General features: G+C 42.0%; 1 protein-coding gene across 2 annotated transcripts in view; it reads right to left on the minus strand.

Annotated features, from left to right (window-relative positions):
- Window positions 1–1,091: 1,091 nt before the first annotated feature.
- iars2 (isoleucyl-tRNA synthetase 2, mitochondrial) overlaps window positions 1,092–27,080 on the minus strand; it is a 36,504-nt gene continuing 10,515 nt past the window's right edge. Inside the window, exons 15-24 of one of the 2 annotated variants that reach the window (XM_070978608.1) lie at window positions 25,883–25,963; window positions 25,065–25,173; window positions 22,425–22,527; window positions 21,978–22,100; window positions 21,759–21,890; window positions 21,484–21,590; window positions 21,180–21,325; window positions 20,879–21,069; window positions 3,606–3,750; window positions 1,092–1,877 (exon numbers count right to left, since the gene is read on the minus strand). In XM_070978608.1, coding sequence (XP_070834709.1) covers window positions 1,732–1,877; window positions 3,606–3,750; window positions 20,879–21,069; window positions 21,180–21,325; window positions 21,484–21,590; window positions 21,759–21,890; window positions 21,978–22,100; window positions 22,425–22,527; window positions 25,065–25,173; window positions 25,883–25,963 — 1,283 coding nt within the window. In that variant the 3' untranslated portion in view covers window positions 1,092–1,731. The remainder of the gene's footprint in view (window positions 1,878–3,605; window positions 3,751–20,878; window positions 21,070–21,179; window positions 21,326–21,483; window positions 21,591–21,758; window positions 21,891–21,977; window positions 22,101–22,424; window positions 22,528–25,064; window positions 25,174–25,882; window positions 25,964–27,080) is intronic. The other variant, XM_070978609.1, reaches the window with a different exon arrangement.

Consider the following 27,080-nt stretch of genomic DNA (forward strand, 5'->3'; position numbering starts at 1 on the left):
TAAACAAAATTAAATAATGACAGCTGCTCCTGTCTCTTCTAATCCCTGTCATTCAATAGGATGCATTACTTGCACTTTCCCTTTCACTGCTGTTGTGATTTTGTTTTTTATGTGTACCATTTATTTTATTATTTTATTATGTGTACTATTATGTGTATGTGCACTATGTCTCACATCTGTCTTACAGTACATGTCTTGTCTGTCACATGTGGAGAAAGCTATCTTATTTATCTGTACACCAAATCTACCTCCAGGTATAAATGATCTAATCTAATCTAATCTAATCTAATCTAATCTAATCTAATCTAATCTAATCTAATCTAATGCTTTTATATTTAATGTGCAACAGGTAGAAACAAAAGTGTTTGAGCAAGAAGTCATCATCAGCATTTGTTTCACTCACTTTCTCTCATTGTAAGAAGTTTAAAATGAAATATTTGGTGTGTGTGGCCAACATTTGAAGAGTATTGTGTTTCTCTGTGGCTTCAGAGAGGATCACCCCTTTGACAACTTGTGAGCCTCCAGGCAGACGTGATGACAACACACGCTCAAAGGTACAGTTTCCTGGACATTTTACCATGTCTGTATGAAACTGGCCTCAGTCATCTGGACCCAGCGATAGGTACTTTGACGCACATCTGCCAGACTGATCTACTGCTCAGCTTACTTCATCATACCTCTAGCTGCATTGGATGAGCAGATGAGCTTCCTGAGGTCTCTACAATATACAAGCACACAATCTTAGTGTGGTCCACATTTACCTGCCAGTTAATTTTAGTAAGTGTAGTTAAAATATGAGATAGAGAGAGCATTCACGCCCTCTTTGCCTATTATTGAAAACATCAAATATCTTCTCGAAGAGCACATTACCTTAGACCAGGGGTGTCAAACTCAAATACACAGTGGGCCAAAATTTAAAAAATTGTTCCAAGTCAGAGGCTGGACTGTTAATTGAAAAGTGATTGAAATGACCCTATTGCACATATTGAACCTCGAACCAACACAGCCTATAAGTTATTGCTTATGAAACAACATTAATCATTAAATAAATGAAAAATCAGGTGCTGATAATGAACAGGTCATCTGAATGGTTTAAGGAATAAATAAGATTTTTATTCATATATCCATGCTCTTGAAGCCATACATTTGCTTGTAAAATATAAGATTTATTCTTTTCAACACATTGGTTTATATTTAAACACTAACACATTTATTTTGGACCTCTTGTTTAGCTATGTTATGAATAGAAGAGGTCTTCATTTGCAAAAACCCCACCCTTCTGCTGATGTTCATAACACGTTCACAGATAAACTAAATTTAAAGTAGTCGTTTATCATACATAAATTCTCTACTCGTCAGTGACCGTCATGGTGATGAATTCCTTTTCCAGTATGTACACATTGAAAAAAAACACGTAAGCTCAAAATGGCATCCCCTCTACACTGAAAATCAAGTCAATATCTTCAAATTTTCAACTATATATATAGTGAACAGTCTTGCTCATGCTGTGTCAGGTTGCTTGGTGGAACAAGATCAACTTTATAACTAGCACATTCATGTGACTGAGGCTGCCTTGGACATATTGGCTCCAGAGTTCACACCTGCTGTTCTAGCGAAGTGCAAATGCATAACAAAAGTGAATTCCGAGGCAACTCTAGAGCAATTTCAAGCAAAGTAGGGGAACAAAATGGGCAAAGTGATGGTCATCACAGTGATGCAATATCTGGCCTGTCAGTGAGCCTGTGAAACAACTGTCTGGCAGCGCAGGCACAGGCAGTCTGCCGACTTGGCAGTGAAGCGGCGGCACCGTGGACACTGTGCAGCAGAAGTGGGCACCACTGCTATACTGTAGGCACTCTCCTCACGAATAACACCGCCTGACAGGACAGATAAACACATACTGAGCAAATCTGAAGTCATTTCTTATTCATGTTTTTTCCTCAGTGGTACAGACCATTTTCAGTGTAGATATATTGATTTGCCCAAGCAGGAAAAGTACCAGGGTCTTTATCTTAAAGCAAATTGTGATCCCTGGTTTTACTAAGACTAAAGCATGGATTACATTTTCCAAATCTGCAAATGTACTGGGGCCGACATTACATAAATTTCATCAGAAGAATGTGTACATGAAGGCTCTGCGGACATTTCTAGTTTGTTGTGTGCCACTTCATTACAACAAACTATGGATTAGGTCTAGGCATGTGTGGAACTCCAGAAAGCAGTGTAAACAGAACTACTACATGTCTGTGGTGTCAGCAGCTGGCTCAGTTCAACTCTGGGTTAATCAGTTAGTGTGTTCATGTGAAAGAGGAGGAGGTGTTAATTAGAAGCAACATCATCAGAACAATGAGTTCAGTATTTCATATGAAATTTGATTGTGCCACCTGCAGCGTAATTTTGTTATAGCAGTAGCATAAAGTGGTATTCTGCAAGGTGAAATATATACAATATAATTACACAAGAAGCTTTGAAACAGTAGGAATATCTGTGTGTGAAAAATATGGCTATGGATAAAAGTAGGAATTATTATACAGACCTGCTTAAATACGGTTGGCATTTTCAACAGTCAAAAATAGTAACATTTTTGTGCTATTTATGCAGGGTCCCCCCAGGATTGTTAAACCTAAATTTAAGACTTTAAGACCTTTTTTAATGCCATTTCAAGTGAAATTTAATACCTTTGTCACACCCATTATTTAAATAATATTGAACCATATTCAATAAATAAATCACTGAACATCAAATTTAACCTCAATTACTATTTACGATTAGTTTCTAGATTGTGGCGTGCTCTTAATCCGATAGTTTGTAGGCTTCTTGGGTTTGGGTGCTCTTTAGTCCAAGGTATTGTACATCCAGAGTCAAAAATGAGAAAAAAATTCTCTGACTAAGGCACTCCAAATTAAAATGTCTTTATTATTAAGGACAAGTCCTACATGGACATATTAAAAACAGGGCCCACGCGTAGCCACTACGCATCACCATGCCATGTTATTCAAATCAAATCAGCGTTACCCCCACACTCGTTCCAATAAACGAGTCAAGGCGTGTTGTGTATCCGAGGGTGGTGGTGTATGATTTCTATCTAATATAGCTCCGGTATAGAGCTATCCATGCAGCCCTTCACAGCACAGCTAGCTGACTACAGCTAGGGCGAGTGCACCTGCGAAGCCCCCTCCGTATTCAAAGGCAAGTAAACATGGCTAGCTCCTAAGTTAAATTTACATTAATTGAAAAGGCAAACCGTACAGAAATACATTATTGCATCTAATACGTTTTAATTGGAGAAATGGGCAACTGACTTTGAAATGCTTAAGCAGGTCCACCGCCTTCGCATGACCCATAAACTGCGACCCGAAGTATCTTGATGTGACTTGGTCACCGCTCCAATACCTCACATGCAGGTCCACCTGTTTTGACTTTGTTGTTTTGTTCAAACTTTCATCGAACATGACGACAAAGGCATCCGAGCTGTTTACTTCTCAGCCACAGCCCCCTCATGATCCATGTTATCAGAGCTTGGCATTTACTCAATCTTGGTTGGTTAATATTTGCATCATTATATCATATCATTATATCACTAGATTTGTGTTAATGTTTCTCACCCTCCAGGTTGATGAGGAAGGTACCGTGGCTAAGAAGGGCATCCGGGGGCAGGTCACGAGGTACCTCACTGGTCAGGTTGACCTGCGCTACCATCATCAGCTCAGCCAGTTGTGAGGATGTAGAGGTGGGTTCCTCTTGGAGAGACTGGGAGTGAAGTGTAAGTTTGTATTTATACTGTCCCTTCAAATGGACTGACAATATAAAAAAAATTACAATAAACATTGCAGAATGACATTAAACTTGTATTAATTCTTCATTCAAGGTAGCATATTTTGATTTGTACTTATTATCAAGTAATTATAGCACTGATATATTGTATTGGATATTGTAAACATGTTGTTAACAATGCAAACCATGTCACACCTATTATAAAGTGATACAATAAACAGATATTTTGTCCATGTAGTGTTATGTTGGCAAACAACACATAAAACACATGAAACATTTGCAAACCATGTAGCTGTACTGCGTGTATATACACTGAACAAAAATATAAAGGCAACACTTTTGTTTCTGGTCCCATTTTTCATGAGCTGAACTCAAAGATCTAAAACATTTTCTATACACACAAAAGATCCATTTCCCTCAAATATTGTTCACAAATCTGACTAAATCTGTTGTAGTGAGCACTTCTTTGCCAAGATAATCCATCCCACCTCACAGGTGTGGCATATGAAGATGCTGATTAGACAGCATGAATATTGCACAGATGTGCCTTAGGCTGGCCATAATAAAAGGCCACTATGAAATGTGCAGTTTTGCTTTATTGGGGGGGTCTGGGGGGGTCAGAAAACCAGTCAGTATCTGGTGTGACCACCATTTGCCGCATGCAGTGCAACACATCTCCTTTGCATAGAGATGATTGTGGCCTGTGGAATGTTGGTCCACTCCTCTTCAATGGCTGTGTGAAGTTGCTGGATATTGGCAGAAACTGGAAAACGCTGTTGGATCCAGAGCATCCCAAACATGCTCAATAGGTGACATGTCCGGTGAGTATGCTGGCCATGCAAGAACTGGGATGTTTTCAGCTTCCAGGAATTCTGTACAGATCTGCGCAACAGGGGGCCGTGCATTATCATGCTGCAACATGAGGTGATGGTCGTGGATGAATGGCACAACAATGGGTCTCAGGATCTCATCACGATATTTCAATAAAATGCACCTGTGTTCGTTGTCCATGACATACACCTGCCCATACCATAACCCAACAGGTACCATGGGCCAGAACATTGACATCAGCAAACCGCTCACCCACACAATGCCACACACATTGTCTGCCATTTGCCCTGAACAGTGAAAACCGGGATTCATCCATGAAGAGAACACCTCTCGACAACAAACTGCTGTTAGATCGAGACCCCGATGACGATGACGAGCATGCAGATGAGCTTCCCTGATACAGTTTTTGACAGTTTGTGCAGAAATTCTTTGGTTATGCAAACTGATTGTTGCAGCAGCTGTCCGGGTGGCTGATCTCAGACGATCTTGGAGGTGAACATACTGGATGTGGAGGTCCTGGGCTGGTGTGGTTACACGTGGTCTGCCGTTGTGAGGCCAGTTGGATGTACTGCCAAATTGTCAGAAACGCCTTTGGAGACGGCTTATGGTAGAGAAATGAACATTCAATTCACGGGCAATAGCTCTGGTGGACATTCCTGCAGTCAGCATGCCAACTGCACACTCCCTCAAAACTTGCGACATCTGTGGCATTGTGCTGTGTGATAAAACTGAACATTTTAGAGTGACCTTTTATTGTGGCCAGTCTAAGGCACACCTGTGCAATAATCATGCTGTCTAATCAGCATCTTGATATGCCAAACCTGTGAGGTGGGATGGATTATCTCGGCAAAGGAGGAGTGCCCACTAGTACAGTTTTAGACAGATTTGTGAACAACATTTGAGAGAAATAGATCTTTTGTGTATACAGAAAATGTTTTAGATCTTTGAGTTCAGCTCATGAAAAATGGGAGCAAAAACAAAAGTGTTGCGTTATTTTTGTTCAGTGTGTACACACATGTGCATGTACATATACAGGTGCTGGTCATAAAATTAGAATATCATGGAAAAGTTGATTTATTTCAGTAATTCCATTCAAAAAGTGAAACTTGTATATTATATTCATTCATTACACACAGACTGATATATTTCAAATGTTGAGTTCTTAAATTTTGATGATTTTAAACTAACAACTAATGAAAATCCAAATTTCAGTATCTCAGAAAACTAGAATATCACTTAAGACTGATACAAAAAAAGGATTTCTAAAAATGTTGTCCAATTGAAAAGTATAAACATGATCCGGTGCTGATCCGTTTTCTGAGGCAATCCGCAAGGGATAAGGTGATCAATGCAACTAAGGAAAAGCGAGGATTTGTCTGGGAAAAATGTCGTCTATCTGTGTTTCCGGACATGTCGAGAGAGTTAGCGCAGAAGAGGAAAGCGTTCACGCCGGTGAAGCGCAAATTACACGAACTTGACATCAGGTACACATTGGCTTTCCCCGCAACGCTTCACTTCAGATGGAGAGGAAAAAACGTGAGTTGCAACACTGTTGAAGCCGTGGAGAAAGTCATCAATGAGCAAGGACCAGGAGGAACTGCGGATTGAAATGTAGGCAGTGAGGTGAGCTACTGTCTACACCAAATGTAAGATTATGCGTTTTGTACTGAACTGAATGGACCACTGTGCAGGCCAAGGAGAGGCTTCTCTTGACGCGGGACGAGCGCCATGGGAGCGGCGTTAATCCCACGGACCTTATGCAGGTTATCCTTTTTTTGTTTCTTTTCTTTTTAATTTTCTTTTTTCTTTTTTCAACACCGAGGAGTGTCCAGCACTCGGGACACTGGCTGCGTTACAGCAGCCGGAGACCTTTGTTTCATCTTTATGTGCAAGTTCAGTGTGCATTGTTATATTGTGATTTTGTTATATGTGTTCAAAAGCAGGCAGGTACAGGGTAACAAGTGATTATTGTAAGGAACCAGAAAATGATAACATTCTCAATTACAAATGGTTGCAGACAGACATTTAAAGCATTTTATCTTCCTCCTACTTCTTTTTATATCCTATTGATATTATTATTTTTATTATTATCATCTATTTGCAACTTAGAAAGGGACCAGTTAAGTTTATTTCATGGAACATAAACGGATGAAGCAGCCCTATTAAAAGGAGGAAGATAATATCATTTTTTGAAAAATAACCAGGTGGACATTGCTATGTTGCAGGAAACTCATATGCAAGGTTTGGAGGCAGAGAAATTTAAAGTGGAATGGGTGGGACACTTATTTCATAGCTCATTTTCAAACAAGCGTAATGGTGTTCTGATTTTGGTTCACAAGAATCTAAGTTTCATTTTGCTAAAACAAACTAAAGATGCAGAGGGTAGGATTATCTGCATTGAAGCGGTGATCGAAGGAGTGCCGCTTGTATTATGCAACATATATGCACCTAATAAGGGAGATGCCAATTTTTTCCACGAGGTAAATAAAATATTAGGAGACACTGAGGGTGAAATTGTTTTAGCTGGGGATTTTAACGAAATTATGGATCCAGTTTTGGATAGGAGCTCATTCAGACCTCCTCTCATGACTAAGGAGAGAGAAGCCTTGCATATGTTGAATAGAGATCTGGGACTAACAGATATATGGAGGCTGACAAACCCAAATGTGCAGGATTTTACTTTCTTCTCCCACTGCCATAAAACTTACTCCAGAATAGATCTTTTTTTGATAAGTACGTCTCTGACAGACAATGTGGCTGACTGTAACATAATGACAATTTCCCTCACAGATCATGCACCAGAACTGTTTATTAAGGCCAATCTAAAAACTGAAAGGAGAGGTAGATGGAGACTAAACACTGGATTACTAATGGAGTCAATTTTCAGAAAGACAATAGAAGAGGACTTAAAAACCTTTTTAGAAATTAACATTGGTAGCACTGAAGAAATAACTGTTGTGTGGGAAGCCTCAAAGGCATATATAAGAGGAAAATTCATAGCAAAATCTGCTTAAGATAAAAGAGAGAATCTTACCAGGATCAAAGACTTAGAAAAAGAGATAAAAGATAAGGAATCAGATTTGTCGAAACACTTCTCGGATGGAAAATTTCAAGAACTCTGTAAGCTTAAATACTCTTTACATGAAAATTATAATAAAAAGCAGAATATGCACTCTATAGACTGAAAACAAACTTTTATGAGGGTGGGGAAAAAATGGGTAAATTATTAGCTAGACAGTTAAAGGAAAAAATCTCTGCTAACACTATACCAGTTATAAAACAGGGGGGGAAACAGTTCTTTGCTGCTAAAGACATAAATGGAATATTCCAACAATATTATGAGAAGTTATACACATCCTCCATATCTCCTAATGCCTCACGAGAGGATATAGAACAGTTTCTCCTTAACATAGACATGCCCAAGCTCTCACCTCAGGAGGCAGCTGGATTGGAATTATCCATAACTGAGGCTAAGGAAGGCAATTTCTTCAATGAAAAATGGGACATCACCGGGTTATGACGGACTCCCAGTGGAATATTACAAAACCTTTATAGATATTGTTGCCCCAGTACTACAGAGGGTGTATCAGGAGATGTTTGATAAGGGTCATGTAGCTCCAACTTTTAATGAAGCGGTAATCTCATTAATTGCCAAAACAGGTTAAGATGCAACAGATCCCTCCAATTTTAGACCTATAAGTCTCCTCAATCTTGATTGTAAGATTCTTACAAAAATTTTAGCAACACGTTTACAACTAGTTTTACCTAGTATCATTCACCCTAATCAGGTCGGCTTCATGAAAAATAGAACTTCAACCGATAATGTTAGACTTCTGTTACACCTAATGTGGCTGAGCCAATCCCAAAATGTTCCTATAACTGCTATTTCCTTGGACGCAGAGAAGGCCTTTGATAGGGTGGAGTGGCAATTTCTGTTCTCCACCTTATCTCATTTTGGCTTCAACTCTAACTTTATTAAATGGATAAAACTGTTGTATAAAGAACCCAAGGCAGCAGTGATGACGAATGGAATAATCTCCCCCTTCTTTAATCTGACCCAAGGAACTCGACAGGGATGCTCACTGAGCCCATTGTTGTTCATCATCTTTTTGGAGGTTCTGGCAGTGTCTGTTAGAGCACATCCTGGAATAAGAGGAGTACGAGGAGGAGACAATGAACACAAATTATTATTATACGCTGATGACATCTTAGCAGTAGTATCCGAGCCTTTAAGCTCTCTGCCGCATTTGATGAACACTATAAAATCCTTTTCAAAATTTTCGGGTTACTCCATCAACTGGAGCAAATCTGAGGCAATGCCTCTCTCTAGGTCATGTATTTCATCTATGGTGGAGAAGTTTAATTTTAGGTGGGTACGAGAAGGAATGAAGTATCTTGGCATTTATCCTTCCGAGGAGATAACGGCACTTAACTTTAACCCCTTACTTCAAAAGATAAAAACAAACCTTGATAAGTGGGGAAAACTAAAATTAACATTGTGGGGAAAAATTAATGTTATAAAAATGATAGTTGCCCCGCAGTTTAGTTATGTGGCAATGATGCTACCAATTAAGATACCATCCACCATTTTCAGACAATTGGATGATGCAATAAAACATTTTTTATGGGGTGGGAAAAGACCACGAATTAAACTGAGAAAGTTATGTGCACATAAAGAGGAGGGAGGGTTGGGCCTCCCAGATTTTAGGTTGTATTATTTAGCTTTTGAGATGACCAAAATAGCAAGATACTGGCAAACTGCAGAGAATGAAGCAGTTTGGAGGGAGGTAGAAAAGGAGATATGTCTGCCTTTCCGACCCTTGGAAGTATTATCACAAAAAGGTCTAACATTACAAATCCTGTACTTTTACATTCAAAGGATGTCTGGTTCAGAGTGCATAAAATGTTTAAACTTACACACACTCTACAAAGGTATTCATCATTGTGGTACAACCCTGATATCTGTATTGGGAAGAAACCGGTATATTGGAAACAGTGGCACTTCAATGGTTTAAATACCATTAACGATCTATTCGAAGACAGGATGTTTTTGTCATATGATAAGCTGTTACAGAAATTTAATCTGGTGGGAAAAGATAATTTTTGGAAATTTTTGCAAATAAGGAGTTGTATTACCTCAAAATCATGTAATATTACTGATAATTCGGTGATAGATTATATGAAACTCCCTCTGCTAAAAAGAAAAGCCTCACAATTTTACAAAATTGCTAATTCTTCTCTCAGCAATGACTCTAACCACTTAAAGACGATCTGGCAGAGGGACCTTGGTGGAGAGATTGAAAGTGATAGATGGACAATAATCGTGGCTGACTGTGGTAAACATGTGAGAGAGGCAAGGGGTAAACTCACACAATATAACATATTACATAGAAACTATTACACACCATCCAGACTGTATAGGATGAAACTGCAGGGTTTGACTCCAGCTGCAGTCCACTCTTTGTGAATCTCCCCCACAGTTTTGAATGGGTTTTGTCTCACTATCCTCTCCAGGGTGCAGTTATCCCTATTGCTTGTACACTTTTTTCTACCACATCTTTTCCTTCCCTTTGCCTTTCTACTAATGTGCTTGGACACAGAGCTCTGTGAACATCCAGCCTTTTTAGCAATGACCTTTTAGGACTTGCCCTCCTTGTGCAAGGTGTCAATGATCGTCTTTTGGACAACTGTCAGGTCAGCAGTCTTCCCCATGATTGTGTAGCTTACAGAACTAGACTGAGAGACCATTTAAAGGCCTTTGCAGGTGTTTTGAGTTAATTAGCTGATTAGGGTGTGGCACCAGATAGCTTCAATAATGACCTTTTCCACAATATTCTAATTTTCTGGGATACTCAATTGGGGGTTTTCATTAGTTGTCAGGTATAATCATCAATATTAAAAGAAGTAAATACTTGAAATATGTTGGTCTGTGTGAAATGAATGTATACCTTAATACAAGTTTCACTTTTTGAATGGAATTACTGAAAAAAATCAACTTTTCCATGATATTCTAATTTTATGACCAGCACCTGTACACTGGACTGACTGGATAGCTCAGTGGTTTAGGCTACTGACTAAACCACACGGGAGGGCGGGGTTCGAATCTCGCTGCAGTTACATGCAAAGGGTCGTCGCCCGGTCCAAGGACACCCTAACGAGAAGTTGGCTACTGGAACACGACATACATGGAGCAGTACAGAGAACAAAACACTGATGGAATGCTATGACAGCGACCCCAGTGAGAGAAGGTATATGTAGAGGATGTGGGACCTATGGATGCCTTGAAACCCCACATCCATGAAGACTGCAAAGCAACTTGTGACCCAGTGCTCTAATATCTGTGAGAACAACCTACTGTCGCAATTAGAGATTGATGAAGTGCAATGTGCCTCATCCACGGTACAAAGATGCTATGGCAAGGGGGGGGGGGGGCAGGACAACAGGTCAGCACAGGGATGACACTTGCATCCCCGCATAACAAGATTGGGTACCAAGAAGCACAGACACCCTGAACACAAGGCGCCTGAGAGAACAGATAACAGAATCCTGGGGGAACACAACTAGGTTAAGAGACAAAATACCAGATGAATCTCTACTGGAAGACGTGAACATGGCACTTTTGACTATATCCACCGAAACCATCACTGAGACCAATCAGTCTCTGTGTATAGCTCTAGTTGTTCTTTCTCTAGAAAGGCGGTTTTAAATAAAATGTATTATTATTATCAGCTGATGTATGATGTATGCAGTGGCAACAGTCATCCTGTGCAGTCATCCTGCACATGCTAGGCTACAAGATGAACAACAGTAGCTGGAAGGAGCAGGGGAACGCTCCATGGAAGAAGAGACTGGAGAGCAAGATCACGGCAACAAGTAGGGAGGTTAGCTCACTAACTGAGCTACAGAAAGGTGTAAAGATCAGGAAGGAAGTGCCAAGGAGATACTACAAGCTGTCCATAGATGAAGCTCTGGAAACTGCCAAGCAGAGGCTCACAGCTCTGGCTACCCACCTTAAGAGATACAGCAGAGAAGCCGAGAGCAGGAGAATAAATAGACTGTTCTCCACCAATCCAGCTAAGGTCTACTCTCAATGGCAGGGTAGTAAGAAAATCCAGATAGACTCACCAAAGTCTGAAACTGAGCTCTACTGGAAGAGTATCTGGGAGAAGGAGGCATCGCATAACACCAATGGCCAGTGGTTGCTCAAATTGAAAGCAGGCCACAGTAGCCTCCCAGAACAGGAACCAGTAGAAATTACCAATGCAGACATCCAAGAAAGAGTGTCTAAGATGAAGAGCTGGACAGCACCTGGGCCCGACATGATCCATGCCTACTGGCTCAAAAAGCTAACCGCACTCCATGAACGACTGGCAGCACAGATGAATCAGCTGCTAAGATCGGGAACCCACTCAGAGTTGCTGACCCAAGGCCATACAGTCCTCATTATGAGGGACCCACAGAAGGGCCCGGTACCATCCAACTACCGGCCTATAACCTGCCTGAGTACAACATGGAAGCTCCTGTCAGGCATCATAGCGGCTAAGATGAGCAGGCACATGGATCAGTACATGAGTAGAGCACAGAAAGGAATTGGCAACAACACCAGAGGAGCCAAACACCAACTACTGGTTGACAGGGCAGTCACCCAGGACTGCAAGACCAGAAGTACCAACCTGTGCCCTGCCTGGATTGACTACAAGAAGGCCTATGACTCAATGCCACACACATGGATACTGGAGTGCCTAGACCTGTATAAGATTGACAGGACACTTAGAGCCTTACTCACGAACTCGATGGGGTTGTGGAAGACAACCCTGGAAGCCAACTCACAGCCAATTTTAGAAGTGAGAGCATCAAATGTGGTACCAAGGAGATGCACTGTCCCCCCTGCTGCTCTGCATAAGCCTAAACCCCCTTAGCCAGATCATCACCAAGAATGGCTTTAAATACCGATTCCGAAGTGGGACAACAATCAGCCCACTCCTCTACATGGATGACATCAAGCTGTATGCCAAGAGTGAGCGTGACATTGACTCCCTCACTCACCTTACCAGGATATACAGCAATGACATTGGGATGTCGTTCGGACTGGATAAGTATGGAGGGATGGTGTGCAGAAGAGGGAAGATGATCACCACTGAAGGGGTTGAACTACCTGAAGGCAACGTAGCAGATGCTTAGTACAGCTACAAATACCCGGGGATCCCACAGGCAAATGGCAATCATGAGGAGGCAACACGGAGAGCAGCCACAGCCAAATACCTTCAGAGGGTGAGGCAGGTCCTGAAGAGTCAGCTGAATGGCAAGAACAAGATCCAGGCAATAAACATCTACACCCTGCCAGTAATCAGATACCCTGAAGGTATAATATTCTGACCACTGGAAGAAATGGAAGCCACTGATGTCAAGACAGGGAAGCTCCTTAGGATGCATGGAGGGTTTCACCCAAAGTCCAGCGTCCTGAGGCTATACACTAAGCGGAAGACAGGAGGCCGCGTACTAGTGAGTGTCAGAGCCACTATCCAGGAGGAAACAGCAAGCCTCTGGAAGTACATCAGGAAGATGGCCCCCAGTGATGACCTGCTGAGTGATTGCCTCAGGCAGGAGAAGCCCAGTAAGGAGGAGCCAGAAAGGTTGGCATAGACAGACAAGCCCCTGCATGGTATGTACCATCGACAGCCCTAGGAAGTGGCTGACATAGCAAAAACATACCAGTGGCTGGAAAAGGCTGGACAGAAAGACAGACAGAGGCACTGATCATGGCCACACAAGAGCAAGCCTTGAACACAAGATAGAGATAAACGCCGGGATCTACCACAGCAGACAAGACCCCAGGTGCAGGCTGTCTACACACACACACACACACACACACACACACACACACACACACACACACACACACATATATCGGAATCAGAATGCCTTTACTAGTCGCCTGGAGGAGAAATTTCATTTCAGTTACATCCCGTCCAAGAAACATAAAAGAGGACAATGACACATAACATGGGGAGTACAGGAGCGGGAGAACTGTGGGTCTGCACAATCTCTCAGGAGCAGCACCCCGATTACTTAGATGAGAAAAAAAGGAGAACAAGAGGGAGGAAGAGGCAAAAAAAGCAAATCTCAAACTGGGCTCCTGTGGGGGGGGGGCAGTGTGGGATTAGGAAAAAAAAACAAAAAAACACCTCAGGACACAAGCAACATAATAAGACATTACAACAAAACTCTAAGACTTGCACATGTGGGAGCAGGTGAGGGTGTTGGGGGGGGTAGGTGTCGCAGCACAGACACTGGGGGGGCATGCACGCAGTCACATTTGGGTGCCTTGCAGCAACCCTCCATGCTACATTGTGACAAAAGAAGGAGAGGGAGGGAGCCACAAAGGCATTGAGTTTGAGGGGGTGTGCGTGTTATATGTGTCTTTGCCTGCTATCATAAATCCAAAAAGTGTAGACATCTTCAACATCCTCAACGGAAAGGAAAGCACACGATCCTCCACCCCTCCCAGGAGTCCATCGTGTATCTGGCTGCAAACGTTCCGTCAGGGCAGGAGGGCTCACCTTGACTCAGTCTCGTTGTCGAGAAAATTTGGTCGATTGCATTGAGAGACCAGCTGATCAAATCCATGATTTTAGGTTTCGGAGAAAATGCAGTGAGAGGCTCCAATAGATCAGACACAGACAGCACAAGACAAAGAGCAGCAGCAGGGCAGATAAGGGCAGGGAGGGGGCGAGAGAAAAAGCGTCCGCCTTCGTTGAGAGCCAAAAGAAAATATATACATGTACGTGTGTGTGTGTGTGTGTGTGTGTGTGTGTGTGTGTTTGTGTGTGATCAGTAGTTGTTAAACTCCTTATTGAAGCAAATGCAGAAATAGGTATCCCATGGCTTGAGGACCTTCATACACCATACATCATCAGTTTCCTCGTTCCTGTGCCAAAGGGCCTCCAAGGACTACAGACCTGTGGCACTGACCTTCCACATCTTGAAGACCCTGGAGAGACTTGTCCTGGAGCAGCTCCAGCCCATGGTCAAGCCACTCTTGGACCCCCTCCAGTTCGCCTATCAGCCCCGACTTGGAGTTGAGGATGCCTTCATCTACCTGCTCAACTGTGTCTACGCCCACCTGGACAAGCCGGCGAGCACTGTGAGGGTTATGTTTTTTGACTTCTCCAGTGCATTTAACACCTTTTGTCCAGCTCCACTGGGTGACAAGCTGACAGCAATGCAGGTGGATGCCCCCCTAGTGTCCTGGATTGTGGACTACCTGAATGGCAGACCACAGTACATGTGCCTGCAACACTGTGTGTCAGACAGAGTGGTCAGCAACACTGGGGCCTTGCAGGTGACTGTCCTCTCTCCCTTCCTCTTCACCCTCTACACCACAGACTTCAACTATTGCACAGAGACCTGCCATCTTCGGAGTTTTCTGATGATTCTGTGATAGTTGGATGTATCAGCAAGGGTGATGAAGATGAGTACGGGGCTACTGTACTGTGTATTGACAACTTTGTCACATGGCGTGAGCAGAACCATCTGCAACTAAATATGTCAAAGACTAAGGAACTGGTAGTGGACCTGAGGAGAACCAAGGCAATGGTGACCCCTGTTTCCATCCAGGGGGCTCAGTGTGGATATTGTGGAGGATTACAAGTACCTGGGGGTACATACTGACAATAAACTGGACTGGGCAAAGAACACTGATGCTCTCTACTGGAAGGGCCAGAGTCACCTCTATTTTCTCAGGCAACTGAGGTCCTTCAACATCTGCTGGACTATGCTCAGGATTTTCTATGAGTCTGTGGTGGCTAGTGCTATTCTCTATGCTGTTGTGTGCTGGGGCAGCAGGCTGAGGATGGTGGACGCCAACAGACTCAACAAACTGATCCACAAGGCCAGTAACGTTGTGGGAATGGAGTGTGATTCTCTGACGGTGCTGTCAGAGAGGAGGACGCTGACTGCAAACAATGCCAAACAGCTATCAATTACGTCAGTAGCACAATGAACCTGACCATGCACGTTGTTAATACTGTGCTTTCTGAAACTGTTAAACTGTGGAGTTTTATACATTTTGTAAAATTGTAGAGAGAGAGAGAACATAATTTGGAGTAAGGATTGCTTATTATAAATAAAATGTAATGCTCTGTCTATACATACTGAATTTTGTCTTTTTTAAAAATAGGATTTATTGGTTTGCTCAGTAAAAGCAAACCAAATATTACATGCATCTCTCAAATTGATACAGAGAGTAAAGCAGAATTGTGCTATAAGAAATCTTATATGGGCACACTCTCGTACCACAACTAACTGTATCGAACTGGATCACATCATATCGAACCCAATCTCTTTGTAAGCGAGTCATATCGTTATCAAATCATTTTTGAATTGCATCGTATCGTGAACAGGAGCGAATCGCATCGACAGAGGCTTCAGTTAGGGTTGGGCGGTTATCCGGTAATAAGGTATCCCGGTATCTAAAAATAGCAACGGTATCAGTTTCATTACCGTCATTAAAAAAATGCTGCACATATAGGTCTATAGGGGTCTACCATAATTGTAGCATCGTCATAACAAAAATGAAGTCCACTCTGTTCAATCTATCCGGTTGAATTTTTACTCGAGAAAAAGGTGACTGTGCAAAATTACATGCTAAAAAAATGAAGCTGAGCAGTTTTACAGATGTTTTAACACAGGTATGTCCAGGCGCTCATATGGGCGCGTCTGGTAGAGTACCGTTATCTCCTCCAAGCATACGGAGAAACTCCTCTGTTGAAAACGCTTTTTCAGCCCTTTTCTGCTTGCTATTGTTCTTAGCTCTCATAAAAGGCCGAAATGCAAATAAAACAGTAAAATCACACTTCGGGCTGCTCAGCAAAGTCCTCTGTAAGCGCTCTGCTCATTCATGAGACAGAGCGGTGAAACTAACTGCGTGGTTACGCCGGTCAATAGCTCAGCAACCCGCCCACATTCACCATATAGATAGATAGGTTATTGCATGAAGAGCGCTCCCTCCAATCTAGAAACCCCCTCCTTTTTATGTAAACAAGCAGGACCTTCGTGATTGATCTCAAACTAACAGAGAGTCATAGGAGGAGACATTGGCAGCGTTTTTTCGGGCTGGAATATAACTTTTGACCACAAAACAGCAAAGGTAAGACATACTTTATGATTTAGCGAAGTTTTCTTTCCTGGTACTCTTTGGCTGCTAGCTCGCTGAGTTTTTCTCGCACATTGAGGAGGCAGACATCTTCGTGGTCATCAGACCGTCTGTTTTCATATGATACCGGGCTTTGGTGGTTTGCGTGAAGTGGTGAAATCAGCAGATCCAGTGCCACTGACGTGCGCTGTTAACGTCTTTGTCGTTAAATGCGCATATAATTTCGTGGGGTATGAATTATGTTTCTTTTGGGTGGCAGTGCTTGGTAGAGGCTTTTAACTGAGTTTCTCCCCGTCATTCTGGTACAAGTTAGGACTGGTACTTCTTCGTGTGAGCATTGACCATCTGAACTGCGCGCATGTCACACTGCCCTGCAAAGTGATTTTTAATTAGTCACAGTAATACCGTACACCCCGGGAAAATGTGGGGAAAGTTTGACGGTATCAAAATTTGGATACCGCCCAACTCTAGCTCAGTATATCGTTAATGTATTGTATTGGCGGCTGCGTATTGAATCGGCCTCAGTGGTGGATACATCACTAATATTTTCAGATTTCCATGTGTTAGACATCGTTGGAAAGCTTAGAAACTACACTTTCAGAATCTGTAAATAACTCAAAATGGAAACTTGTTGCAGGTTTTCTCATGGCTGGTCACATATATTTTGTTTTTTATATATAATAGTATAATAGTAAAATAAAGTATTTCTGATATCTATAGATCTCTCTCTCTCTCTCTCTAATATATATATAATATAATAATAATAATAATATATATATATATATATATATACACACACACACACACACACACACACACACACACACACACACACATATATATATATATATATATATGTGGGTGTATGTGTGTATACAGATTAACAGCACCTCAGATTAGAGCCCACATAAATGCTTCACAGAGTTCAAATAGCAGACACATCTCAATAAGAACCTTCATGGTCGAATTGCTGCAAAAAAGCCACTTCTGGTGAAGAGTAAGAAGAAGGAGAGAATTACTTGGGAAGAAACATAATGGATGGACATTAGACCAATGGAAATCTGTCCTTTGGTCTGATCTGTCCAAATTTGAGATTTTTGGCTCCACCCACCATGTTTTTGTAAGACGCAGAAAAGGTGAGCGGATAGTTTCTACATGTGTGGTTCCTGCCGTGAAGCATCGAGGAGGTGTGATGGTGTGGGGGTGCTGTTGGTGACATCGTTGGTGATTTATTCAAAATTCAAGACACACTTAACCAGCATGGCTAACGCAGCATTCTGTAGCGATATGCCATCCCATCTCGTTTGCGCTTAGTGGGACTGTCATTTGTTTTTCAACAGGGTAATGACCCCAAACACACCTCCAAGTTATGTAAGGGCTATCTGACCAAGAAAGAGAGCGATGGAGTGCTGCGTCAGATGTATTGATGTGTCGGTCGTGAATGAAATGGCTCTTAGAGCCGGCTCTTTGAAGTGAACAATCAGAGCCAGTGGGAGCTGCTTTGGTAATTTTTTTAAAGTTTTTTTTTCTTGACTTTTTTTTCATTCAAGCCACACGTGATACGCACTGAGCAGGAGGGGGAGGAGTGGGGGTTACACACACACACACACACACACACACACACACACACACACACACACACACACACACACACACACACACAGCCGCAACAGAAAAAACGCTGGAAAGGTGAGAAAATGAGCGACCGCAGGAAATGCAGTAAAATTTGATATAAAGTATGTTTTGTGCATTAATAATTAATTTTACACATAATTTTACATTATTTTGGTAATAATTTAATTTAAGCTACAAAAAATCTGAGGAGCCACTTGGGAGCTGAAAGAGCCGGCTCTTTTATGAGAGCCGAGCCATGAGAACCGGCTCTCTTAAAAGAGCTGGAATTCCCATCACTAGTCAGATGACCTGGCTTCCACAATCACCTGACCTAAACCCAATTGAGATTGTTTCAGATGAGTTGGACCACAGAGAGAAGGCAAAGCTGCCAACAAGTGCTCAGCACCTCTAGGAACTCCTTCATTACTGTTGGAAAACGATTCCAGGTGACTACCTCATGAAGCTGACTGAGAGAATGCTAGATTGTGCAAAGCTGTCATCAAAGCAAATGGTGGCTACTTTGAAGAATCTAAAATATAAAACAGATTCTGGTTTGTTTAACACTAATTCCATATGTGTTCCTTCATAGTTTGAATGTCTTCAGTATTAACAATGAAACAATGAAGAAAATAAAAAAAATAAAGAAAAACCAATGAGAAGGTGCGTCCAAACTTTTGACTGGTACTGTACATACACACACACACACACACACACACACACACACACATATATGTGTATATACATATACATATACATCCATATACAGTCAAGCCCAAAATAATTCATACCCCTTGACTTAAGTTACTTTTATTGAACCAGCAAGTTTTTTCTTGACTGGATATGACACAGGTACCGGTCCAGGGTGTACCCTGGACCGGTCGCCAGCCGATCGCAGGGCACATACACACAGCCATTCACACTCACACTCACACCTAGGGGCAATTTAGAGTCACCAATCAACCTAATGAGCATGTTTTTGGTCTGTGGGAGGAGAGAACCCACGATGCACAGGAAGAACATGCAAACTTCACACAGAAAGGCCCGACCCGGAAATCGAACCTGCGACCTTCTTGCTGTGAGGCACGCGCACTACCTGCTGCACCACCGTGCAGCCCGCTATAAGGTCATATCTAAATGTTTTCAGGTTCCAGTGGCTGCAGTGTAAAATATTATTAAAAAAAAATACAAGACGTTCAATACTGTGGAAAATCTCAGAGGACGTGGTCAGAAGACAAAAGTGACACCTGTGTCGGCCAAGAGGATAGTGAGAGAGGTGAAAAAGAATGCAAGGATCCCCACCAAGGCCATCCTGGTGAATCTGGACTCTGCTGGTGGCAACGTCTCAAGGCAGACAGTCCAATGGACACTGCACACTGCTGGGTTCCACAGACGCAGACCAAGGAGGACACCACTTCTCCAGGCCCTTGGCCTTTGCGAATACTCATCTGGACAAAGAAGAAGACTTATGGTCTTCTGTTTTATGGTCAGATGAAACAAAAATTTAATTGTTTGGCCACAATGGTGTATCCTCCATTTGGCGTAAAAAAGGAGAAGCCTTCAACCCCAAGAACACCATCCCCACTGTCAAACATGGTGGTGGACACATAATACTTTGGGGGTGCTTTTCAGCCAATGGACCAGGGAACCTAATTACAGTAAACAGCACCATGAAAAAAGATCAATACATCAAGATTCTCAACAACATCAGGCAGTCTGCAAAGAAACTTGGCCTTTGACACAAGTGGACATTTCAGCACAACAGCTGCCCAAAACACACATCAAAAGTTTTGAAGAAATGGTAAGTGGACAAAAACATTAATGTTTTGCAGTGGCCCAGCCAGAGTCCTGACTTGAATCCAATTGAGAATCTGTAGAGGGAGCTAAAGATCAGGGTGATGGCAAGGAGACCCTCCAACTTGAAAGTGTTGGAGTTCATCGCTAAAAATGAATGGGCAAGAATACCGGTGGAGACATGCAAGAAGCTGGTCAGCAATTATAGGACGCGTTTGATTGCTGTAATGGCCAATAAAGGCTTTTCTATTACTTATTGAGAAGGGTATGAATAATTTTGGACATACCACTTTTTATTCAAATGTAAAGAAATATTTTTAAATATTTTTTCCACAATGAAGCCTCGTGTACATCGTCTTCTTATCTTCTGGGAGACACCTGTGTCATTTCCAATCAAGAAAAACTTGCTGGTTGAATAAAAGTAAGTCAAAATTTGCCAGGGGTAGGAATAATATTGGGCTATACATACATACATACACACACACACACACACACACACACACACACACACACACACACACACACACACACACACACACCGTATATATGGTGTATGAAGGTCCTCAAGCCATGGGATACCAATTTCTGCATTTGTTTCAATAAGGAGTTTAACAACTAGAAACATAATCATTATACTTAAACTTAATCATTTAAAGGCACAGTCTATTGCTTCAGCATGTGGAGATAGTGTCTTGCTGACAACACTTGATTTACCTCCATGAGTTCAAACAGCAAACCGGGTTCAATGGCAATGGTGAGGTCATACTGAGCTACATTTTTGCCAGGAATGGAAGACAGAAAGGAGTCCCTGATGGCACATGCCCCTTCCACTGCCTCTTCCAATCCTGGTTGCCGCCACACAGAACTGCTTTTGATCCAGCCACTCTTGAATAATGTCTCTCCTTCTGCAGAAATAATTACAGTTTATGAGTGCTCTTCTTAGCAAGCAAATACAAATTATACTCCAGAAGGAGTAACCTCAATAGTCTGACAACACAAACCAAGAGGCACATACTCTCATGTCCGGGTGCATATAGATAGACCTCTTCAGCTAGATGTGGCAGGATGGGAGCTATGGATCTGGTCACTCCATCCAGAATTTCCTCTAAAACCGTCTGACATGATCTTCTTCCCAAAGAGTCCTTTGGATCACAGTATAACCTGATTGAAAAAGGCAGAAATAAAAGAACAGAATGGTGGAGAGACAAAGGAGGACAAAGAAAAAAGACACTTAATGCAAAGTAAGGCCATTGGCAGAAAAACAGCATAGCTAAACAAAGTATGGCAACTGTGGTTTTCATGTTGTGGCAAGCCTTTACCTGTCTTTGATGATGCTGAAGTAAAAGCTGGAGAGGTCTTTTGTGATGAAAGCTTGGAGGACACGGATGACCCTGCTAGCATCAAACTCACTGTAGGCGTCTGTCACCTGCAGTGAGTGACACACACGCACGCACGCACGCACGCACGCACGCACGCACGCACGCACGCACGCACGCACGCATATGCACACACCTCAGTGGCTTTCACAAGTACCCTCGTTTCAGCAGCTGGTTCAGTTTTGACTGAGATCAACAAGTAAAATACCTAAACACACCTTGATGCTGTACTCGTGGAGCAAGTGCAACATGTACTGATCAATGTAGTGCATCTCTTTGGGGTCCACAGCCTGCACACGGGGGTCAAAGCCCCACAGGTTGCCGAGCAGGAACCTCAGTGTGTTCCTCAACTGGGAGAGAAACATGGATAGAGTGTGAAAGCAGTTCTGAAAAAATAACTAGCTGTAAGGTAACACTTGTCCTTACTGCACTGGTACCTTGCTGATGCTGTCTCTGGCTGAGTTAAGTGCAGAGGGTCCAATATGAACCTCAGAGAATATATTTGACTCTGCCACCCACCAGCGGAGCACATCTGCCCCATAGGCTGGCATACTGGGGTCCTGAAAATATATAAACAAAAACAAATTTTATCTATGAGAATATTTGTATGTCTACTTACACAACTTTACGAACCACTAAAAACTTACCACTTACTCCTTGGTGTATTTTGAATTGCAGATTGCAAATTAGTTTTAATTGTAACAGGTTGTGAAATAGCACAGATATTGCTACAGTGTTATACAGTCACAATGGAGTTTTTAAAATGTTTGATTACAAATGACCAAATCATTTTACATATTAATCAAAATCTTTTTGAAGTCACAGGACAGCTTCCCAGAGGCCAATTTGTTGGAGACATTTCACAATCTCTTCCCTAAACTTACCTTTCCTCCATTTATGACTGCATCAGGATCCACAACATTGCCGAGAGATTTGGACATTTTCTCTCCTTTCTCACTGACAGCAAAGCCATGGACTACCAGAGACCTACATACAAATACACATCAGTTTCTTATATTGACAAAATGAGGATATTGTATTTCACACTGGCTGAAACTTTACAATTAAAAAGACAAAAATTATGTAGGCAGTTGGCCCTCCTGTGCTGAGCCATGTTTTTGCTCAATGATTGTTTAGTTTTGCCAGTATGTAAGTCTGTGCATTCCTCATGGCACTGGATGGCATACACAACATATATTTCTTGTGCTTGGGTGTGCAGTCTTTCTGGTGGAACGGTTTCTCTCTTAGTGTGTTGCTGGGTTTGAAAAACACATTGTTGTTGTTGTAGTTTGTTGTTTGTTGAAAATCCTCCTGAGCTTTGCAGATGCTCCAAACACAAATGGAATGACGATGTTGTGTTTGTATTTGTTCTCTTCACCCCCTGTTAGTGTGAAGATGCAGTGTTGTTCCTGGATCTCAAGCCGTTATATCATCCTTTTGTGTGAACTTGATTTTATTGTCCACTGGGTTAATGCGTTCTGTGAAGGCTTGGGTTTTGATTTTGACTCGCATGTTGTCCACATATCTAAACCAGTGGTTCAGTGCTGTCCCTCTGAAGGAGTTCAGGGCTCTGCCCGAGAGGTTGGCCACATTGGAGGATACTGGTGAGCTACTGGCACAAACATGCTTTTGTCTATAAAATCCCCCGAACTTTTCACAACTGGCCACATGCAACACCATATTGAATGTTGTTCACACAGCAAGCCACATCCGAGTGATTTCAATGACTGTGATAACATCCCCACAGAGGTTAAATACCTGAGATGCGCCTGAGATTTCACCCCACGTTTCCTGAAGCACCTCCCACAAGTTGGATTGGCCTGATGGGCACTTCTTATGTACCACAACAGCTCAATAGGGTTGAGATCTGGTGACTGCACTGGCCACTCCATTACAGACAGAATACCATCTGACTGCTTCTTCCCTAAATAGTTCTTGCATAGTTTGGAGGTGTGCTTTGGGTCATTGTCCTGTTTTATGAGGAAGTAGGCACTCCTCCAGCATCTTTTCACTTGGTCTGCATCTCACAAATGTTCTTCTGTGTGATCCAAACACCTCAAACTTAGATTTGTCTGCCCATAACACTTTTTTCCAACCTTCCTCTGTCCAATGTCTGTATTCTTTTGGCCTTAATCTTTTCCTTTTATTGGCCAGTCTTAGATATGGCTTTTTCTCTGCCTAGAAGAGTCGCCTCTTCACTTTGGACGTTGAGACTGGTGTTTTGTGGGTATCATTTGATGAAGCTGCCAGTTGAGGACCTGTGAGGTGTCTATTTCTCAAACTAGAGACTCTAATGTACTTGTCCTCTTGCTTAGTTGTGCACCAGGGCCTCCCACTTCTCTTTCTATTCTGGTTAAAGCCCGTTTGTGCTGTTTTCTGAAAGGAGTAGTGCACACTGTTGCAGGAAATCTTCAGTTTCTTGCCAATTTCTCGCATGGAATAGCCTTCATTTCTCAGAACAAGAATAGACTGTCCAGTTCAAGAAGTAAGTTCTCTTTTTCTGGCCATTTTGAGAGTATAATCAAACCCACAAATGCTGATGCTCAAGATACTCAACAAGCTCAAAGGAAGACCAGTTTTATAGCTTCTCTAATCAGCACAACAGTTTTCAACTGTGCTAACATAACTGCACAATGGTTTTCTAATCATCAATTAGCCTTTCAACACGATTAGCTAACAAAATGTACCATTAGAACACAGCAGTAATGGTTGCTGGAAATGGGCCTCTGTACACCTATGTAGATATTCCATTAAAAATCTGCAGCTAGAATAGTAATTTACCACATTAACAATGTCTAGACTGTATTTCTGATTAATTCAATGTTATCTTCATTGAAAAATTGCTTTTCTTTAAAAATTGGGACATTTCTAGGGGACCCCAAACTTTTGAACGGTAGTGCATATGACTACTTACTAAAGTTTGGAAAAATAACCCTGATGATGTGATCATGGTTATCGCAGGGTTTTCAAAGACGAGGCCATTTATGAGGCAAGTGGAGTCTATTTTGAAGGACACTATCAAGTTGCATTATGGAAAAAGAAGGATCAAGTGATTTTGGAGTTTCACCCATATTAGAGACCAAAAATCAGGATATGTTAACTTCTGCTGCTTAATTTTGACCATTTAAAAAATATATTTACTTTAATTACTTTGTTACTGCACTTTCTAAAAGTGCAGTAACAAATTGCTGGGGTAGCCCTTAAAGTAGGGGCTTCTTTGTCTATTTTTCAACTAAGTTAAACTAAAAATATTTCAGCAACTTCAAACTGATAAACTTGATACTTGAAGATAAGTGTCACTATCAGTTTCACCAATGACCAATCAAAAGCTTGTTTTAGGCTTGTGATAGCAATGTCCACCAGATGCATTCTATTCATGTTAGAAAAATGTATCCACTAAATTGCAAGATTTTGTACTGCAATGGTAGACACAATTCACTATATTTTTCTATGCATCTGGCACACACCAACATTTAGAGCATTTAGACCTAGTGCATGTCAAAGTGAGTAGACAAGACACTCACTTGTATGGTGCCTTGTTCCTGACGGCTACACTGGTGAGCAGTGAGGACTGAAACCAGCCTCCAATCTGGTCCTTCCCTTCCACATATGCATCTGCCCTGGAGTCTGACTCTGGAGGGATGGAGTAGGGCAGGTTGCAGAGGAAGAAAATAGGTGAAAAGTAACTTGCACACTCATGTCACAAAAATTTGGTAAACAATATGGTTAGTGGATCTCTTAGAGGACAGAAGTATCTGGAAAGACAAGAAAGACCAGCCAGTGTTACCTGTAAAATTGCAACAAGCCATCATGTGTGCAATGACTACACTTAAAGGTGATCATTGTTCAAGATAAGTGTGCCTTGTCCATACAGTCTATAAATTGCTGTTTTGTCTATTTTAACTCGAGATGCTTACAAGTTTTATGTAAGCAGTTTTCTAACAAACAGGCATTGTAGCCATGGAATCACAGACACAAACAACTTTCAGCCTTGTCCATCTGAATCAATGCACAAACAAAACAGATATCTAGAGAAGTGCAGAGTTTTGGCCAATCCTGGAAAAAGAAGCAAACTGGTAGTGTTTTCTCAGGCCAGGTGCTTCCTTGTAATCTCCTACGTCCACATTTGGTATTCATAAATAGTCCTATCCGCATCCCATTCATGTGTATTCAACATATAATTACAAAGCATCCAAGTACATCTGAAAGCAAATAGAGGATGTACGAGCAGATGGAGGCGTGACAGAAATAAAAGCCCGAGAAACAAAGACAGAGAGGGCCAAAGACATATTAGAAGACAAAGACTACTGTATTGACCACAGGGGGTGGATCATCAAATAACCTGTGACTAGAGGTTTGCGAAGCGGGGCAGGGAGCCAGCTGAGATGTGACTCGGGCTCCTCAGTGTCCCGCTCTATCTCCTCTGGAAATGACAAACATCGACAGTGAGCAAGTTCAATTTTGAAGTCCATCTGGTCTTGTATTCTGATTCACAAGCAAACAAGTGACATCTCTATCTAAATAATTTTGAGACAAAAACTGCTGGGATTATCTGGTCCCCTGTGACCTGTTTTAGAACAAGCAGAGTCACCAGCCATGCTAGCTGTTGTGTGAGGCTGTACTTAGGCTCAGCTGTGCTTTAAATGCTGCCAATGTCAGCACACTAATATACTCACAGTGGCAATGCTTACATGCTGATGGTAAACAGGTACAGTGGCATGAAAAAAACTGGGCACCACTGGTCAAAATTTCTGTTACTGTTACTGTGAATGGTTAAGTGAGTAGAAGAGTAAGTACGTAAGATTAATGTATTATTTTTGATTTGTACAATTTTGAGTGAAAAAAGGAAAGGAAAAGCATACAAGAGTTTGGGAACCTTGAGAGATGAGCTCGCAGATAAGGAGATAAAGACCTAAATTAGCTTGTTAGGTCTATGGCTTGTTTATAGTCATCATTACAAAAGGGCAGGTGATGCAAATGCGTGGGTTCTCCCCAGGTACTCCGGCTTCCTCCCACAGACCAAAAAACATGCTCATTAGGTTGATTGGTGACTCTAAATTCCCTTTAGGTGGGAGTGTGAGCGTGAATGGTTGTCTGTCTTTGCATGTTGCCCTGCAATCGGCTGGCGACCCCGCCTCTCACCCGTTGAAGCTGGGATAGGCTCCAGCCCTCCCGCAACCCCGAAAGGGATAGGCGGTATAGAAAATGGATGGATGGAAGTTTGCAAAGCAACATCTAAACAAGCCCGATAAATGTTGAAAACAAGTCCTGTGGACTGATGACGTTAAACTACAACTTTTTGGTTGGAATAAGCAATAGTATGTTTTGGAGAAAAGGGAAGAGTGGATTCGGTTCAATTTAATTTAATTTGTATAGCACCAAATCACAACAAAAGTTGTCTCAGGACACTTTCCATATAGAGCTGGTTCAGGCCAATCATCAATCAATCATATACCAGCAAATTCTGGAAGCAAACATCACACATAGGTCTGGGCGATATGGCTGAAAACTCTATTGCGATATAAGTGTTTTATATTGGT

The sequence above is a fragment of the Chaetodon trifascialis genome, chromosome 14 (assembly GCF_039877785.1).
Source record: "Chaetodon trifascialis isolate fChaTrf1 chromosome 14, fChaTrf1.hap1, whole genome shotgun sequence".
NCBI lineage: Eukaryota > Metazoa > Chordata > Actinopteri > Chaetodontiformes > Chaetodontidae > Chaetodon > Chaetodon trifascialis.